General features: G+C 33.9%; 8 protein-coding genes and 6 pseudogenes across 14 annotated transcripts, besides 7 other annotated features; 9 read left to right on the top strand and 5 right to left on the bottom strand.

The window, feature by feature from the left end:
- Positions 1-12,461: part of a mobile genetic element that runs on past the window's edge.
- On the top strand, positions 214-879 carry TVAGG3_0017000 (uncharacterized protein; the record flags this gene model as incomplete). The annotated part of the gene is made up of 1 exon (XM_051220056.1): positions 214-879. The coding sequence occupies one exon, from the start codon at positions 214-216 to the stop codon at positions 877-879; it is 666 nt and encodes a 221-aa protein (XP_051105042.1).
- On the top strand, positions 1,057-1,998 carry TVAGG3_0016990 (organellar and viral DNA polymerase type B; the record flags this gene model as incomplete). Its single annotated transcript, XM_051220055.1, has 1 exon — positions 1,057-1,998. The coding sequence occupies one exon, from the start codon at positions 1,057-1,059 to the stop codon at positions 1,996-1,998; it is 942 nt and encodes a 313-aa protein (XP_051105041.1).
- On the top strand, positions 2,332-3,159 carry TVAGG3_0016980 (KilA, N-terminal/APSES-type HTH, DNA-binding family; the record flags this gene model as incomplete). The annotated part of the gene is made up of 1 exon (XM_051220054.1): positions 2,332-3,159. One exon carries the CDS (start codon positions 2,332-2,334, stop codon positions 3,157-3,159), a length of 828 nt encoding a protein of 275 aa, XP_051105040.1.
- On the top strand, positions 3,744-4,405 carry TVAGG3_0016970 (annotated as a pseudogene). Its single transcript has one exon. A coding segment is annotated over exon 1 (662 nt).
- TVAGG3_0016960 lies at positions 4,485-5,491 on the top strand (annotated as a pseudogene). Its single transcript has one exon. A coding segment is annotated over exon 1 (1,007 nt).
- Positions 5,955-7,518, top strand: TVAGG3_0016950 (annotated as a pseudogene). The gene has a single exon. A coding segment is annotated over exon 1 (1,564 nt).
- On the bottom strand, positions 7,640-8,497 carry TVAGG3_0016940 (uncharacterized protein; the record flags this gene model as incomplete). Its single annotated transcript, XM_001295720.1, has 1 exon — positions 7,640-8,497. The coding sequence occupies one exon, from the start codon at positions 8,495-8,497 to the stop codon at positions 7,640-7,642; it is 858 nt and encodes a 285-aa protein (XP_001295721.1).
- TVAGG3_0016930 (uncharacterized protein) lies at positions 8,522-8,782 on the bottom strand (the record flags this gene model as incomplete). The annotated part of the gene is made up of 1 exon (XM_001295719.1): positions 8,522-8,782. One exon carries the CDS (start codon positions 8,780-8,782, stop codon positions 8,522-8,524), a length of 261 nt encoding a protein of 86 aa, XP_001295720.1.
- TVAGG3_0016920 lies at positions 9,523-9,920 on the top strand (annotated as a pseudogene). Its single transcript has one exon. A coding segment is annotated over exon 1 (398 nt).
- Positions 10,892-11,332, top strand: TVAGG3_0016910 (repellent protein 1 family; the record flags this gene model as incomplete). Its single annotated transcript, XM_051220053.1, has 1 exon — positions 10,892-11,332. One exon carries the CDS (start codon positions 10,892-10,894, stop codon positions 11,330-11,332), a length of 441 nt encoding a protein of 146 aa, XP_051105039.1.
- On the top strand, positions 11,381-11,617 carry TVAGG3_0016900 (uncharacterized protein; the record flags this gene model as incomplete). Its single annotated transcript, XM_051220052.1, has 1 exon — positions 11,381-11,617. The coding sequence occupies one exon, from the start codon at positions 11,381-11,383 to the stop codon at positions 11,615-11,617; it is 237 nt and encodes a 78-aa protein (XP_051105038.1).
- Positions 11,771-12,205, bottom strand: TVAGG3_0016890 (uncharacterized protein; the record flags this gene model as incomplete). The annotated part of the gene is made up of 1 exon (XM_001290403.2): positions 11,771-12,205. One exon carries the CDS (start codon positions 12,203-12,205, stop codon positions 11,771-11,773), a length of 435 nt encoding a protein of 144 aa, XP_001290404.2.
- Positions 12,206-12,461: a terminal%2Cinverted (terminal inverted repeat of Maverick-1B transposon ID:TVAGG3_0016880).
- Positions 12,462-12,655: 194 nt separating this feature from the next.
- Positions 12,656-12,689: a mobile genetic element.
- Positions 12,656-12,689: a terminal%2Cinverted (terminal inverted repeat of MuDR-4N1_TV transposon ID:TVAGG3_0016870).
- A 196-nt stretch (positions 12,690-12,885) lies between these two features.
- Positions 12,886-12,915: a mobile genetic element.
- Positions 12,886-12,915: a terminal%2Cinverted (terminal inverted repeat of MuDR-3_TvMULE3 transposon ID:TVAGG3_0016860).
- A 3,273-nt stretch (positions 12,916-16,188) lies between these two features.
- Positions 16,189-16,713, bottom strand: TVAGG3_0016850 (annotated as a pseudogene). The gene has a single exon. A coding segment is annotated over exon 1 (525 nt).
- A 452-nt stretch (positions 16,714-17,165) lies between these two features.
- Positions 17,166-18,748: part of a mobile genetic element that runs on past the window's edge.
- TVAGG3_0016840 lies at positions 18,135-18,419 on the bottom strand (annotated as a pseudogene). Its single transcript has one exon. A coding segment is annotated over exon 1 (285 nt).

Below are 18,748 nucleotides of genomic sequence, written 5' to 3'. Positions count from 1 at the left end.
ACTTTTTCATTAGATGTAAATCAGACATGAATGAGAACAATCATGAAATTATTAATGGTACCATTTATTTACACCAAAAATAAATTTAGGGTAGAAGGTTAGATCTAACCCGATATCTAACCTCATTTCTACCCTCATGAATTTCCTTAAGATAGAAAAAATAAAGTTAGTTTTATTTTTATTTATTTTTTTATTTTGTATGTAAGAACAGAAATGACAGTCGAAGCAAAAACATTCACGAACAAATCTAATGGTGAAACATTCACAAAAGGCACTTATAATGGTATTGAAGTCTTACGTAGAGACAAGGATGGTTACATTAATGCAACAAAGATGGCAAGAGAAGCGGGAAGGTTAAACCATTTAAACAGATTTCTCAATAGTACTAAAATGCAGGAAATTCTTGAGTTTTGGTTGAAAGAATACGGTGGAGCCAAAAGTGGCTCGACCTCAAAACAAGCATTTTATGAGCTTACAAAGGGTGTCATGAATGAATTCAAAGGTATTTACATACATCCTGACCTCGTTCATTTTGTTGCTGAATGGTGCTCTGTAAAGTATGCATTTTATGTCAAAGATATTATGGACTCCATAGACAAGAAAGTTCATGAGAAATTAGATGAAGAAGAACTCGAAGATACAGTAGAGAATGCTAAACCTTTGTTCGAACAAGAAGTTAGAAAAATGTGCGAAAAACAATTAGAACATGAACGTGAGATATATTATGGTTATAGAGATTCTTCATACGAACTAGACCAATGGGAACAAGAAGATTTAAAGAGAGAATTTAGAGAATATGAACTCGCTAAGATAGCATTAGAAGCTGCAGAAAAGAAGTTAAAAGTTTGGGGTCGTTTTGTACAAAAATATTGTGAGTAAATGAACCATTTATTTTTGCTGAATTCGGCAAAAATAATGTTTAGGCTAGATGGTGAGATCTCACCCGTTTTCTCACCTCTTTTCTCACCCTCTTGAATTTTCATGAATTTCCTTATGAAAGAAAAAAAATAAAGTTAGTTTTATTTTTATTTATTTTTTTATCTTGTATGTAAAGATATGATTTCAACAATAGGTTCTACAACACTTCAAACAACAACTTCACCAAACTCTTTAGTTATGAATCCAACATCTATGTTAGTTGAGATGAAAAGCTTCATTCCTTCTTCATATACTTTCGAAACAACAATCCAGAAGACAAAGCAAGAACTTTTAACAAGAACTTTGGACTGTTGTGCGAAAGATGAACAAAATGAACAATATCTTTATGAAATGCAGGACATTATTGACCATTTACCCAAATTGCCTGAAATCCAACAACAAAAGCTCACTATTCCTGAATTCGATGAAATAGAAGTAAAAACAACCGACTCAGTAGAAATAAAGAAGTTCATACGTAAAGTAAATTATGAGTTTCTAGGATTTCATTGCAACCATAAGGTTATGGACAAAGATTGCGACATGGTATATAAGAATGTTTCTGACATATATAAATCTGGGGAGTTTAAGACCTACGACAACTTTGTTTCGTTAGTTGCTGAATGTGTATGGCAGATAAGAGATAAAGATAGAAGAGGCAAAGTATGGAACGAACAAATAAGACCCGCAACTTTTGAGTTAAAGAAAACCATTGACGCCTTAGTTGTTCTAGCAGGTCAAATTTCAATGTATAACGCAAAAATGAACCCACAATGTTCAAAATGTAAAGCAGCAATAAGGAAATATAACTACTCCGTCAAAGAGATAGAACGTATGAGAAACGACTATGCTGACTTAAAGAAAGAAGAAGAGAAACCAGCAGAAGATAAAATGGACATGTTAGAATTTCTGAACAAAAACTATCCAACAGTTGACGATTTCCTATTATCTGATGTCAAGAATAAGTATAAAGAAACCTTCGGCATAGTTAAAATTTTTGATATCCTTCGTGAAGAAATAGAAGCTACGAAATTGTTTAAAATTTCGCGAATTCATAACGTTTACCATGTAAAACGGTTATAAATAATGAGGGTAGAAATGAGGGTAGAAATGAGGTTAGATCTAACCATCTACCCTAAATTTATTTTTGCCGAATTCAACACAAAATTCTGAGTAAAATTTCGCGAATTCATAACGTTTACCATGTAAAACGGTTATAAATAATGAGGGTAGAAATGAGGGTAGAAATGAGGTTAGATCTAACCATCTACCCTAAATTTATTTTTGCCGAATTCAACACAAAATTCTGAGTAAAATGGCATATGGCATGTGTCAAACCGTTGAGTTTTCACAAATTTTAAAAATAACGTTAGTTTTATTTTTATTTATTTTTTTATCCGGAATATAAAGACAGTAATGACAACATTAGAGAACACAACAACTGCTATCGTTCATGAAGCCATTAATGAAGAATACGAATACATACAGTATAACAAACAATTGAGACTCATTCGTTCGGTCAAAGATGACATGTACCAAATGCAAAGTATAATGAATGCTCTTCAGTCTACAAAGCAAGCATATCATTGGTTTGAAAACCAACAGACAAAAGAACTTTTAGAAGAATTTCCTCATATGATTGCTTCCCTCGGAAAACCGAGGGAAGAGATTCCATTCGAAAATCGCAAGAATTTGGTCCCTAGTTTGAAAGGTTATTATGTTCATAGACTTTTAGTAAATGCTGTAGCAATGTGGGCTTCACCTCGTTATGCTTGTTATATTTTCATGATGTTAGATGAACTATATAAAGCAGAACGTGAAGAGATGGAAAAGAAACTTCAAGCAAAAGATAAAGTCATTGAATCCAAAGACAAAAGCATACAGAAAAGAATACCACGTTCAGTACCAAAAGGAAAGGAAAAAAGCTATAAGTATATGATATATACTGAAGAGATGGAGAAAGAAGAAGATAAAGATATGGTTATGTTGCATTTAGTGAGAAGAAACAACAAGAGCTTTTATGACCTCGCTAAAATATATAAATCTGACAGAAACTGGTTCTATCGTGAAAACTTACCGATTTCAATGACACCGAATGAGCAAATAAAGGAAATTGTCAAAAATACTCTTCCTCAAACACACTATGACATCAACGGTTGTACAATACTTACATTCAAAGAAGACTTACCGCTACTGAAAGAAAAGATAACAGAATATTTCGACAACTTCAAAGAGGAAGAATGAACAAAAATATATTTTTGCTTAAATAGCTTCAGGGTCAATTTCTTCAACCATTTCACTTCCTTCGTCAATGTCAATAGAAGCTTCTTCAACCTTTGGTAAGAATTTTTGTATAACATCTTTGTTCGTTATTGTCTTCAGAGATGAAGGATAATATTTCACATTCGTTTCACCCTTCTTATATTCTTTCTGTTCGGAAAGATTCATAGTAATACTGAAGAAGTCAATGTTGGAGTTCTTTATAATAGTATAGTGTGTATCTTTGACATTCACGAAGAAACCCTTTTGTTTCAAAACTACTGCTAATTCTTGTGAAGTATAACGTTTGCGGTCAATGACGATAGCTAATGGTCTGACATACTGACCAAACTTAGATTCTTTCACAAACTTCTTGTTAAAGATAACATTAACATTTGAAGCATTATTGAACTCATTCTTGATGGCAGTAGCGAGAGCATTGTATGAAAAGAACTTGTAATCTTGCATGTGTTTCATTAAAATAAAAATATTAAATTATTTTGAAAAATAACTTTAAAAAAATCTAATCTAATTTTTTCAAAAAAATATTTTTTTATTTCCTACTAAAGATGTATCGGAAGTTGTCTAAGTTAGAACACTCGGAAATAAAACAACTTCTTACAGAAGCTAACATAGAAGTAGCAACACATTACGCAACAAACAAAAAAGCACTCGCTGACTTCATTAAAGACTACAATGGTGAAATAAGTTATGATAGAATTCATGAGTTCATAAAGCCGCAACGCGGCGAGGACGAAGTCCATGCAAGAGCATTTCCTTTAAATGACGTTGCTATTGACTTATATCATAGACGTTCAGTACCTCATGAAGTAAGAAGAGAGATGTTTGACATAACAAATGCAAACGTTGGTGAAACAAGAAGAAGAGACGACACACTGAAACAACAGAGAAGAGAGATGTTTAAAAGTGCTATAGAACAAGTTCGCAAAGCTAACGATGTCATTCGTTCCATTGACGACAAACCAAAAGAAGGTGAGAGATGGTTAAAGAAAGATGAAGAGAATAGGAAGAGAAATGTGAAGTCAGGTAATAGACTCATTGACTTTAACATCGAAGCTTTAGATGAACCAAACAGAGAATATTTACACAAACATTTCGGTAAGGTTTTCATGAGACTCTTAGAGAAAATTAAAATAAACTCCCAACAGAGATGGATGGTATGTTATAAACTTGGTGGAAAGTATGAATGTTCTACGTTAAACCTCAATAATATTGGAACATTACTACATCAGCTCTTGAAGGAGAACTTTATATCAGAGATAGAAGCAAATGCTGCAGGTATTGTTGAAATGCACTATGACTTCTTCTTGACAAACATAAAGAATCTTACCGAAATAAAGATGTATGATTTAACAGAATATGAAGGCTTAACGATGTCAGATGTAAAGAAAGGAAAGCCACAGAAGCGACCTTATAGAGATGAAAGCACACTGACAAATGACCAGAAAGCCATTTTGGAAGCTCTTAAGCAAACAGGAAACCCAGCACTTATAGAAAGCTTTTGGAAAGATAATGGTGAAAAGAAGTTTTATAAGAAGAGAAGCGGTCAGTTCTGGAAGTATCTTTGCACATTACCTATAAATCTTGAACGCTACCAAATCTTCAATGAACTGAACAAAAGAACTGCAGCACTTATGACAGAAGACAATTGTTTCGTTTATGCTTGCATTCAGGCTGGAGTAAATGAAGAAACTATTGACCACATGAGAGAAGTCATTCGTGTTAGAGACTTTCCTCAAAGTAAAGTACAAGAAATTTCTGACGCAACAGGTATAGCATTTAATGTTACCATTGGTTATTTCAATGACTCAAGACATAATGAAATAAAGAGATACATACCAAAAGAATGTGAAACTGTTCGAACTATTGACTTACTTCTTGTTGAAGACCACTACATGCTAAACGAAAGACTTCCAATGACAACATATTTCGTCAGAAATTACAAAGAAATCTTGAAGGAGTGTGGTGGAATGAACATTGAAAAACAGATGAAAATATATACAATGAGAGAGAACAAATATGTAGTTCGCATGGATAGAACAACACCGTTATGGGATGTTATGAAAACATTGTGGGAGTGCAAATATTTCGAACCTATTTCTTATGGAGAACTTTTCACATATACGACTGACTTATATAAACAGAACCTTGCACCATTTAAAGATTTGACATATGCTCCAAAGTATTGTGTACAACTGAAGAAGAAAGCAGAGTCAAAAGAAGTAAATAAAAATAAGTGCAAGTTCATTCCTGAGCACGTTTTCTTTGCTGACTTTGAGTGTAGCACAGACGGCTTTCATAAAGCTTTTAACATCTGTTATGACAGTGAAGATGGTTCAGTGAGTGAAAGCATATGGGGTCAAAACTGTGCAACAGAATTTTTGGAACGACTTCCTGACAAGAGTTTAATATATTTCCATAACCTCAGCTATGATATAAACTTTATCTTAAGACACATGACAGAAGTGAAAGGAACTCCCATCATTAAAGGTTCACGAACAATGCAAATAACTGGTTTATATAAAGGACGGGCAATTATTATAAAAGACTCTTACAGTGTTATAAATAAGAAGCTTAAACTATTTCCTGCTATGTTTAACTTACAAACAGGACCGAAAGAAGTATTTCCATATAACTACTACAGCAGTGTTTTGTTAGCAAATGACAACAGAACTGGTGTATTTCTGAAGCATGTAAGTTTATCCGGGATGCAGATACATTTATGAAAAACATAGATTCCATCAAAGGTTGCAGAATAGATGAAAACCATTTCGATTTAAAAATATAGCACGTTTTACTGCAAACAAGATGTAAGAATTTTAAGAGAAGGTTTTGTAAAGTTCCGCAATGACTTATTGAAAGAGTTTGATTTAAACGTTTATGACTACGTTAGTATTTGTTCTATTGCTAACAAATTGTTTGAGAACAGAGTATACTTCCCGAATGGAAATCTTTATGACCTCTCAAATAAACCAAGAGAATTTATTTCGAGATGCATTCAAGGTGGAAGATGTATGTTGTCAGATAACATTAAACAAAAGAGCAACAAGAAACTCATTGCTGACTTCGACGCTGTTTCATTATATCCATCCGCTATAGCAAGATTGTATACTTTAGAAGGTATTCCAAAGGTTATGAAGGATGAGATGTTAAGCACAGAGTATCTCATGAGACATTTATTCGATGACGACCAAAAGGAACCCATTGGTGAAAAGTTTATGTCTGGCTTCTTTGTTCTCATTAAGATAACAGAGATTGGAATACATAGACACTTTCCTTTAATAGTTTGTGACCCTGAACTAAATCCAGAACTTAACGTTCCCAGAAGTTCAAACACTTGCTGTTTAATGTATGTTGACCATATAACATTACAGGACCTTATAAAATATCAAGGTGTCAAATGTGAAGTGTTGCAAGGATACTATTACGATGGAAACAGAGATATTAGAATAAGAGATGAAGTAAAGAAGTTGTTTGAGTTAAGGTTAAAGTATAAGAAAGAAGGAAATCCTTTGCAAGAAAATATAAAGCTCATTCTGAACAGCATTTATGGCAAAACTATTCTATCTCCTATTGAGTCAAAAATAACCATAGTAGATGACAAAGATGCTATAAGATATGCTATAAGAAATTACAACCATATAGTGAAGTTCGAAGGTTTGGATGGTTCAGATAAAACTATTTTCAAGCTAACGAAAAGCATTTGCAGACACTTTAACTTCTGTCCACTTGGTGTTAATATTCTATCTATGTCGAAGAGAATAATGTGTGAAGTATTCTGTACTGCTGAAGACTTAGGAATGGACATTTTTTATAGCGATACGGACAGTATGCATCTCTACAATGAAGATATCCCTCGTTTAGCTGAAGAGTTTGAGAACGTTATGGAAGAGTTCTCATTGGTAAAAACCTTGGTCAATTTCATTCTGACTTCGCAGAAATAACACCTGGAAAACAAAGTTTAGCATACAAGTCAATATTTTGTGGAAAGAAGACCTACATAGACTTACTCACTAACGATTTAAATGAAGTTGCATTTCACTGCAGAATGAAAGGCGTGAAGCAAGATGTTATTGCTTTAACCGCTAATGAAATGTTTCCTGACTCTGTTCAGTGTTTCTATGATGAAGATAAAGGTTTAATGGTTCCGCAAGGAACATTGACAAAGACTCTGAGTTCAGTTTAATGAAACTTTATAAAGCACTTTATGACGGTCAAGAGATTGGATTTGACTTATGTAAGTCTTCTAGTCCTTGCTTTGCTGAAAAGTTTAACTTCTCAATAACGACTAAAACAAGCTTTATTCGTAAGTTGAAGTTCTGAGGTCATTTATTTTTGTCAGCAATGAGGTCAGCAATGAGGTCAGCAATGAGGTCATGAATGAGGTCATTTATTTTTGTCAGCAATGAGGTCATTCGTGATAAAAATAAAGCTAGCGTAGATTTTACAATACTGCGATGGTAGAGTTTAAGAGTTGTGCTTCAATATAGAGACAGTCCTTATGGTCTGGAGGTAAGAACACTGGGCAGTTATGGTCATGAGTGGAGAACATGTCTATCCAAAACTCACGATTGAAGCCAGTTAATTTATAGTATTTAGGGTTAGGAAGTGGTGAAGTTCTTGTATGACCAATGAACTCATTTTCAACTCCCTTACTTAAGTTTGAATATAATATAGCTTGCTTTCTATCCCAAATGCCAGGTGTTACAATCTTTGAAAATTCATTTTTCCTCGGAAGCATTGCATCATAATTGAAAACATTCTTGAAATCATCACTTGGTTCAGAGATTTGAAATCTTATACGTAATGGATTTTCTTTCTCTTTAGCGACTTCATTGAATGGTGAATATATAACAAACTGACAGTCATGTGTTCCATCTTCATTTTCATTAAATTCATAATGAAAAGCTATAAGTTGTGGCTGACTACCTTCTTCTTTCAGTTCTGCAAGAAAATCACGTAAAGGCTGTAAAGTTTGTACTTCAATGTTAAACTTCTTTTGAAAATTTTCGTAAAATGTAATTATACAGTCTTCTAACGTCGTACTGTCATTGAAGTATTTGTATATGTGAATGTTTTGGGCGCTTAAAGACTGTTCGTCATTTTCTATCTCAATCTGTAAAGTAAATTCAACCTTTCTGAAAGCACGTGTTATATACATAGATGTTATGCCAATGTACTTCTCTTCATTTATGTTCACAATCCAGTCTGTTGGAAACTTAAACGTTACTCTGTTCCCCTTTATTTTGACGTCAGGGTTTTCACTACTGAACGCAACAGATAAAGGTATTTGTCTATACATTTAGTTCCAATAAAAATAAACCATTTACTCTTTCTTCACTTCAGCTTCTTTAGCTTTTGCTTCAGCTTCTTCTCTAGCTTTTTTCGCCAGTAGTCTTGGGTTCTTTTGTCTTCCAGCAGCTAATGCAGCAAGTTGTTTTTCACTTAACTTTCTCTTTGGTCTCTCTGGCTTTTGTTCTTGTTTTTGTTCCTTCAGTTCGGATAAAATTTGCTCACGAATTTCTTTCTTCAATGCTTCAACATCTATGACCCCTTGGGTCTTGTCCGTAGGGCTTGTCTGAGTCATTTGACTGCAGATAAAAAACAAAATTAAAACTTTAACCGATGTAAAATGAGCTTGTCAAAATCAGAGCGAGAGTCTATTATATTAAATGACGCAAGAGGAATACAACATCCTTTCTATTACGTAAGTCAGAGTAAAGATGGTAAAATATACGTAAGAAAAAGAAAGGTACCATTAGCGAATGCAGAAAGCGACAACATTAAGGTGCATGGCAAGGGTGAAGACCACGAAGCCCATATAAAACCTTCTGTTCAAACTGAGCCACCAAAAGAACAAGAAGAAAAGAAGCCAGATGTACTTTCAATAACGAACCAAGAGCTTATTGCAAAGTTCGTGAATTTCATTGAAAAGCAAACCGAGTCAAAGAACCCTGACCACCAGTGAAAGAAGTTGAGACAAAAGAGAATGTACAGTTCATTGAAAATGTCAAGAAACAACTTCCACCACGAATTCCAAGAAGAAGAGTGAGAATAATGAAGTAAATAGATATTTTTATCTGAAGTAAATACATGCAGAACGAACAGCTAAACGAATTTACTCCAGCAGAGCATATTCATCAGATTCGCTCATATTTCGATATCATAGACAATGCAGTTCAAATTGGTGACACTAATAGAAAATATTCTGACGCAAAGATTCCATCACAACCTGGAACTGCTAAAGATAACACATGGGTAACATTCAATCTCTCACCTCCTGGTGAAAATATGTTGGACCTTTACAATACATTCATTACGTATAAAATGGAAGGTCAATTTATTGCAGATAAAGAAATTGGTTCAGGTTCCAATAAAACAAACCCACCAGGATTTTGGATTGGTTTCGATGACGCTTTCTATGCAGTTGCTGGATATCAAATCCTTGCAAATGGTCGTATCGTATATTCTCAAGACAACGCAAGAGAAGAAGCATATATAACTTCAAACTCACAAACTACCGAACAAATAAAGAAAGTAGATGTTTTCTCAAAGACTCGACATGAAGATGTATGGAGTCATTCGGGAACATGCAGAACAGGACAAATTGTTAGTGGTCCAATTACAGCAGGAAAATCATTTGATTTTAAGCTTCGTTTAAGAATTCCTGTTAGAAAGTTTTTACCATTAGAAGCTATAAGATTTATTCCTGCATTTGCTGGTAACATTCAGCTTAAAGTAAAGTTCAGTAGCGACGCCTTACAATGCACATCTATATCTGTAAATGATATCATTGCTTTCAATCCAACTCTTAAAGTTGCATTTGCTTCAGATTCAAATCCACCGACAAATAAATTTGTTCCATGGAATGAACCATTCACTATGATAACGAAGGCAGTAGAAGCTAGTGGAACAGTTACTATTACAACTGTAACCAGCAACTATTTCGAACAAAGATGGATTTTAATGAATGTTTCATTCATCCAAAGTCATTCTCTTTAGACCCTAACATTTATACAGAACTTGTAGAACATTATACAAACGAGGCTTTATGTTTTCCTGTTAAAGTTATGGATTGGATTCCTATGGACGGTTCATTCTCAAAGAATACAGATAGTTCAAGTGCAACATTTACAGCAGCTTATACGCCTATTAATGTTAAAAGTATTTGGGCACTATTTAGAAAGAAAGACAACTATTATGTTAATTTTGAGAACCCTAAGTTTAAATATCTTCAGCTTTCCATGGGAGCTTATGGAAATATGCCTGCAGAACCTGAAAAATCATATGGACCTGTATTTTATGAAATGGTTGCGAACGCTTGCAATACAAACAATGATATGATTGGATTTAATGAAGATGTTATGAGGTCATTGGTGGATGATGGTAGTGTGGAACATAAATGGATAGCTATGACAACACACATTTCTTATGTGGTTTTCCAACAGAAGTGGACTTTTGCTTCCAGCAAGGTCAAACATCTACTGCTCCAATAACATACAAATTGTCTGTTAAAGGACCTATTGAACTAGCAACTGAAAACGTACCAAAGCCACTTATTGGATTTATGAGGGATTGTTGCTTTGCCATTCAGGTGCGTGCTAATGGCATCCCCATAATAAGATTAGATGACTATAACTTAGCCACAGACGACAGTGAGGAATAAAGGATGAACGTTTATTTTTAAAGCTTGTAAATGAGTTCTTCATCAAGCTCTCGTGAACCTTCACCATCTGTGAAACAAACTTTACCAAACGATTATGGAGCACCTATTGAATATTTCTTACGAGCTGCACAATGGCAAAGAGCAGTCTCACCAAGGTTAGGTGTTCCACCAGCTCCTGTCAAAAATAGCATTTGGTCAAGTCCTTATATAAGATATGGTCTCCCACTAGGTTTGCTAGCTACAGCAGGAGCAGTTATGATGTTGAAAAGAAATAAAGCAAATGTTGTAAATAATACTGAAGTAGCTGAAGTTAAACAAACTCCAACGCTTTCACAAGCAAAACCTTCAATGACTCCTGAACCTATGGAAGTACAAACTCCTGTTCAAAAGTCAACTCCTAAACCGACTCCAACATTTAAACCAGAACCTACTCCTCAAATAAATCGTAAAACTCCTGCGTTTCCTTACTGAAAAAATAACGTTATTTTTATTTAATATTAAAATTTTTATTTAATTAAAATGACAAATAAAGTCACTGAAGCAATGAAACAAAAGTTTTTGGTAGAATACATTAAATCAGGAACTATTCCAGAAGGTTTTTACGTTCATACTATGAAGGATGGTAGAGTTCAGTTTAGAAAGATAAAGCAACCATTAGATAGAGAAGGTATATTAAGGAAGATTAAACTTCATGAGGACAACATTGCTGAACTTAGGAAGAAGTTAGAAGAGTTGGAGAAAGGAAGAGAGTTATAAAGCAATGAATTCAACAAGGTTAGAAATGAGGTTAGAAATCGGGTTAGATCTAACCTTCTACCCTAAATTTATTTTTGCGCTATGTTTTCATACGTGTGAGGGTGGTGATATCATTTATTTTTAAATAAATGTGGGAACAAAAATAAAGCATATCTACTCAACAGGAATGAGACCCTTACTGACTATGTATTCGTTTAATGCTTGATGAAAACAATGGTACATATTATCGTATGGGTATACACAACGTCTGTTTCCATCGTCGTCGTATATGTAGAGCTCAAATCCAGTCCAACCTTCTTTTGTACAATATGTAGCTTTATTTAAGTATGCATTTATGTAGATAAGGCAATTTTCTTCATCGCTCCAGAAATAATTTTTCGTCTTTGTTGAAATAGTTTTCGTTCCTCTACGTCCATAAGGAATGTATGCAATGAACTTTGCGTCATAAGGGATTGTAATATATTCAGGGTTTCTTTCATCATCAATGGGTCTGTCTTTGTTAAAATGCATGTTTCTCAGTTTTACTTGAGTTTTGAATAGTTCACGGAAACGTTCTGGGAAAGAGTCATAGTAAATGTAGTCAGACATGTCTTTGTAATGAAATAAAAAATTTAAAAAAATAAAAATAAGGTTATTTTTATTTAGTGAGGACGGTAGTGAATTCGTTAGTGAAGTCGTTAGTGAAGTCGTTTATGTGTCAGATAGTTTTGTAAATATTTAAGGTTAAGTTGGTGTTTGTGTTTGTGTTGTAAAATATACGTTACCAGTTTCGTAAAGTGTCAAAACCGCTAAGTGGTGTACGGAGGCGCGCAGTGCCACAGTACACGACTTAGGGATACTAACTCACAGTACCCAAGACTTGTATACTAACTGGCTCCTGAGACGAAGAATGGCTTCGCCGAATCTTTGATCAGCAGAGGCCAAATGAAAAGGCCTCTGCTGATGGATTCTCAGGAGCCCTGAGGCTCCCTTTCGTAATGATTGGGAGCCTTGGGGCTCCTGCAGCAGAGTATCGCTCCGCTCCATTAAATTTTTTTAAAAAAGTGCCGTGTGGCAAATTTGTCCTGTTCCCAGATTTTGATTCAAATCTTTGCTGATCTGTAATTCGCGGAAGCCGCGAGCGAATCGAGCGGCTTAGGTCTAAGATTTTGATTCAAATCTTTGCTTATATTCCTTAAATTCTTTATGAAACTCGCAACAGTTCCATAAAAAATTTTAAATTCTAAACTGTCGAAATTACCGATCGGTAATCACACCCTTCACGGGCGTGTCACTTTTAGCTAAAATTACCCCTACTCAAAAATTAAGAAGGAGGTTATGAAATTTCCTAAAATCACTCAATCCAAACGAATTTACTATTGATGTCATAAATATTATAAACTTGGATCTACAGCATTCATACTGTTGCATGCTAAGATCAGTCATAATGTAAACCTCTCAATTTTATTGTCGTGGGAAGTATCTCAATTCCTTCAAAAAAATTGAAAAACTATTTAATTTTAAAAATATAATACTTTTAATTAGTTAATTAATTGGAGATATTTTTTAAAAAATCACTTTTGATAATACTTTTGAGAACTTTAATTAAAAAAATATATTCAAAAATATCCAGGATATCAAGAGGGAATTGTTCCTTATGAGGTATATAGTTATGATGTATACCTCATAAGGAACAATTCCCTCCTTAAAACGAGAAAACTTGTTCGAAATTGTTTATCATTTCGAACAAGTTTTCTCGTTTTTAATAAGAAACTAAAGGCTATGAGGCACTGATTATATATTAGTGCCTCACAGACTTTAGTTTCTAATAGATAGCTGGGAAACTTTCTCCAAATGATAAGTTATTCAGAGAAAGTTTCCCAGCTATCAAGAGGGAATTGTTCCTTATGATGTATATAGTTATGATGTATACCTCATAAGGAACAATTCCCTCCTTAAAATCGTAGACATTTTTATACTTATTAATCAACCATTCAAAATCATATTCCTCTGAAAAGTTATTTTATTAAAAATTTAGAATTTTAATAAATATAGAGTTTGAATTTCATACAATACCTATATATTTTCAATAATGGAATTTGAAAACCATTCTCAAAAGTTCTCAGAAAACCTTTTTTTCATTAATTTTAAGAAATCTGAGTATTAAATTAAGTGATAAATTCGTTTGACACTACTTTAATTTTTAAATTCAAAAAATTATATGTGCTTCTTAAAATGACTCAAAAAATTTTATTATAAAATAATATATAATATTAAAAATCCCACAACATTTTTTTACTTTACATAATCGTACTTCCTCAACGATTAATTTCCACTCAATTTCTATCGTTGACCGAACTTAGCATGCAACAATCCCATGGCCATCTTTGTAATTTTCAAAATGGGAAAATTTTGAATTCGTTATTAACTCAAAAAAAAAAAGGTAATGGGGCTTCCAGGGGCTGCGCCCCTTCTAGCCCTGAAGATGATTATTATAAATGAAGTTTTTATTCGGAAAATTGTTAGTCTTCTGGTGTGAATTCAGAGGACTCTTCTTCTTCCTCCATTGCTTCTGGGGCGAAAACATTATATAATGTTTCACTTTTCACAAATTATATATGTTTTCATGTTTTGTCACTTTTCTGTCACTTTTCAGGAAAAAACATTTTTATTATTATATATAAATGAATTTTACAAAACCTCCGTTACCGTTCTTTGGAAATAAGAGTAAATGTAAAGATATTATATTGAGAGAACTTAAGAAACTACCGAATGGTCTAACATTTGTAGATTTGTTCGGTGGAAGTTTCTATATATCCCATTTATGTCATACAATATTCCCAGACTCAAAGATTATATGCAATGACTTCGACAACTATATGGACCGTCTCAAACATATACCAGACACAAACAATATATTGAAAGAGTTAAAAGAAAAGATACCTATAGGTAAGATGGAACGTATACCATTAGATAACAAAAATATTGTGAGAGAGGTTTTGAAAAAAGCAGAATATATAGACTGGGATAGTATATCTGCTAGACTATTATATAGTGGTTCTATAAGAGTTCATGACATTGAAACACTTATGTCAAAAGTTTTATATCTTAACTATACAAATGTTTTCAAAGAGGACATAGAAAAATATATTGAGGGTATAGAGTTTGTGAGATGTCATTGGACAGAGTTGTATGAAAAATATAAAGACAAGGAAAATGTTTCTTTATAGTGGACCCGCCGTTCTATAACACATGGGATTTTCAATACCAAGTAGACTGGACTTTGAGAGACTCTTTAGAAACTTTAGACGTTATACATAACTGTCCATGCTTTTACTTTACATCCGATAAAAGTGGTTTGGAAACCGTTATGAGATGGTTAGAGGACATACATGACTATGAGTTTATATATGACAAGATAGAATATGAGAGAGGTCCTATAAACTGGAGAAAGTGTCACAATAAAGAAATTTTATTAGTAAGTAAATGTGGTTTGAAATAGGACTACTTGTTTTAGGTTTTTTCCATTGTGTCATTTATTTCTTTGACGTGGCAGAAAGATATAGAGAATATGAAGATGAACCAATGCCTGCAAATGTTCAGTATATGTACTCGTAAGAGATATTTTTATCTAATATTAAATGGACGCACAGAACTTAGCGAATGCACAGCAACCTGGACAACCAAACCCAGAGAATATTCCAAATGAAGTTAGAATACAAACTGCAATGGCAAACTATGGTCAAGTGCCAACAGATGTACAAATGCAAACTGCCATGTCAAATGACGCTGCGTTAGGTTTGCCACCATGGTATGCAAATATGAGATGGAAAGAGTTTTTATACAAACCCCGAAGTGGGATATAAACAACTCTATGCAGATGACGCGAACACAGGAGTTGACCCAGAGTATTTTTCTACCAGAGGAGAAATAGAATGTATGAGCTCCAGTTAAAGAATGCTATGGAACTCAGAAGGAAACGTAAGAGACTAGGTGGACATTAGATTTTTACATATAGTAAAATGGGTTTCTTCAGTAGTATTGGAAACTTCTTTCGAAATGTTGGAAGAGGTATATGGAATGGCGTCAAAACCGTAGGAAAAGGAATTTGGAACGGAGTCAAAAATATTGGTAAAAGAGTAGGTCAGTTCGTTGGTATTATACCTAAAGACCCTGAACCAGAAGAGCAAGCTCCTGTTATACAACAGCCTGAACCTGCACCACAGTCTAGTTGGCAACCAAATCCAACACCTCAACCGTATTAAAAAATTATATTTTTACCGTTCGATAGTAGTTGTATATGAAACTAAGTTCTAAGTAAAACGCATGGTATAATGGAATTATTCTTTTTCTTCCATCTGTAGTAAACCATACTTGAAAGTCTGAAATACTTCCACTTGGTGGTTCGTATAACTTTGTAGGTTTTTCGTAAAAGTCATTTGCCAAGCATAAGAAAGAGTTCTGGGCGCCAGAAAATGAAGCATGAACAATAATAGCATCTGGGTCGAAAATATTTTCATATGTTCCATTAGGGTTTTCGACTTCATAAAAGTCTGGGTGTACTGGATATGCTGCAGGCTGATTTAACATCCTCATAAATCTATACCATGCCAAGTTGTTATATTTTGTAGAAATATAAACGTTTTCTCCAAGGTCTTCTATTCTATTGATTTTAACAGTTGCATTTTTCCTGTCATAAATAATATCGAGATGGTACTCTCCCTCGTCAATGTATACTGGTTTGCATATTCGAGATAGATATCGTTTATTTTTTCTTGAAAAGCTTGAAGAGTTGTTTCTAAGTTTACAAGCAAACTAACTTGTAAAAGTTTTCCCTGTTCAAATTTCTCATACATACGTTTTTCTTTGTTATAGTATCGAACTTCAAAACCGACCGTAAATGGGAAACCATGTATGGCTTCTGAAATGAACTTCATTCTACGAAAGCCAATAGCTTTTGTGACAGATGGGTCTCTTAGCCATCTTAATGGGTAGTCAAAACGATAGCCTTCATGCTTTACGGTCTCTGTCTCAAACTTTTGACCGACATTAGTAAAAAGTTCATCTAATGGTTTAGTTGTAGCAACTCTTGAATTTTCTTTTTCTATTGAAAGCATATTTTATCTAGAATAAAAATGTCGAAAGATATTGCTTCCATGAGAGAAATACAACACAACCGACAACTCATTATGCAAGCTCTAAATAAGAACACAACAAACTTTTCAAACTACTCTAAGATATCTGAGTCATTGAAAGAAGGAAACTTAAAACTGACATTAAACCCAATGACAGATGAGTTTCTGTTTCAAGACAAGAAGAACCATACTGTCTGTATAAATCCAACAAAAGGAACTTTAAACGAGAAACCTATAAATGAACTTCTTTTGAAAGCAGATGTTGACAACAAAGCTGACAAAGAATATGTAGACGATGCAATAGCAAAAGAAGAAGAAAGAGCTAACAATGCTTATGCAACAAAAGAACATACTCATCCTGAACTAGCAGACAAAACTATGTTGACAATAAAATGTCAAGTGAAGTGACAAGAGCTGAAAACGAATATTCTAAAAAGACTCATACACATTCTATATCTGAAATAACAGACTTAAACGTTAGCCTTGAAAATAAGGTAGATAAGGGACTTATGGCTAGTGTGTTAGTGAAGAAGGCGGATAAGGAATATGTGGATGAAAAAGATAAAGAAATTATAGAAAGGGTTGACTGGTACCATGAATGGACATCGAAGACTTTTAAAGTTAAAGCCGATACAGGATGGGTTTCAGGATGTTTAGACCTTAAAGCAGATAAAACTTATGTTAACGATGAGTTAGAGAAGAAAGCAAATAAGACTCATACACATACAAGTTTTACAACTGTTGCTATAGAAAGTATTGAAGGAACGGTTGAAGAAACTGATGGGGATGTATTATATTGTAAACCTCCTAACTTTCCACAAGGTTTAACATCGGATGACGACATAACGACGATGAGAAACATTAGATGTAAAGATGTTTATGTCATGAAGGATGAACATAATATTAAATTCACTGCTCAAGATTTATATGACAAGAAAGCAGACAAAACAGAGCTTCAAACATTAAAGACAGAAATACTTCAAACTTATATCCTATAGGCTCTATTTATACGTCAATGAATTCAACAAATCCAGCAACAGTTCTGGGTTTTGGAACTTGGACTCAAATAGTCGACAGGTTTTTGTATTGTGCAAACTCTTCAAAGGAAACAGGTGGAAGTAAAACGATTTCAGGTGAAAATTTACCTGCACATAGTCACTACATAGATTTAAGTACATCTCAAGCAGGTTGGCATAAGCATAGATATTGGGATTGGTCAGCAATGACAAAAGGTAAAGGATATGATGTTAAAGACAACGTTAAGTTTGCTATAAATTGTTACTGGAGTAACACTGAGGGAGGAGAAACCATACACATCGCGTTTCAGGATATACGCAAACAACGGGACAAAGTAAAGACTACATGCCACCTTACATGACAGTTTACGCATGGTATAGAAATGCTTAGTCGTCATTTTCAACTTCTTTAGCATATTCGTCAGGAGTTGTCTTATATTTGTTAGGAACTGTCTTTGAAAGTATACCACCTTGAACTTTGACAAGTTTGAAACGAGGTCTGACAATAGTAGTTTTATCTTCTGCTTGCAGTGTGTACATTTTGCCATGTTTGCCTAAAACTTCATAATATTCTCTTGTATACTTTCTTCTATTTTTACGAACACGAATGTGAGTACCTGTCGGGTTCCCATTGTTGTCATAGTCAATAGTATTTTCATATGGGTCGCGTTTAGATATTTCTATTTTTACTTTGTCACCTTTCTGAAGTTTGAAGCCCGGCATTCTTTCTTGTTTGTCTCTTTTGACTAAATTATTAAATATATAGTCTTTCTCTAAGCCGGGGTTGTTTTTCATTTCTTCGGGGGAGTGGTTTCCCAAACCTTTTTGTTTACGGTTATTGTAAATATTTAAAACTTGTCTCATCTTTGCCATGGAGAAGTGTCTATACTTGTCGTCATATGACATTTCATTTGCTTCACCACCTTGTGGTTGGTTTAAGTCTCTTAACATTTTTATACAACCGTCAATGACACCAAGAGCAGAATGGTTTTGGTCGACAA

Source organism: Trichomonas vaginalis, chromosome IV (assembly GCF_026262505.1).
Source record: "Trichomonas vaginalis G3 chromosome IV, whole genome shotgun sequence".
NCBI classification, from domain to species: domain Eukaryota; phylum Parabasalia; order Trichomonadida; family Trichomonadidae; genus Trichomonas; species Trichomonas vaginalis.
This window is presented reverse-complemented; position numbering and strand designations above follow the sequence as displayed.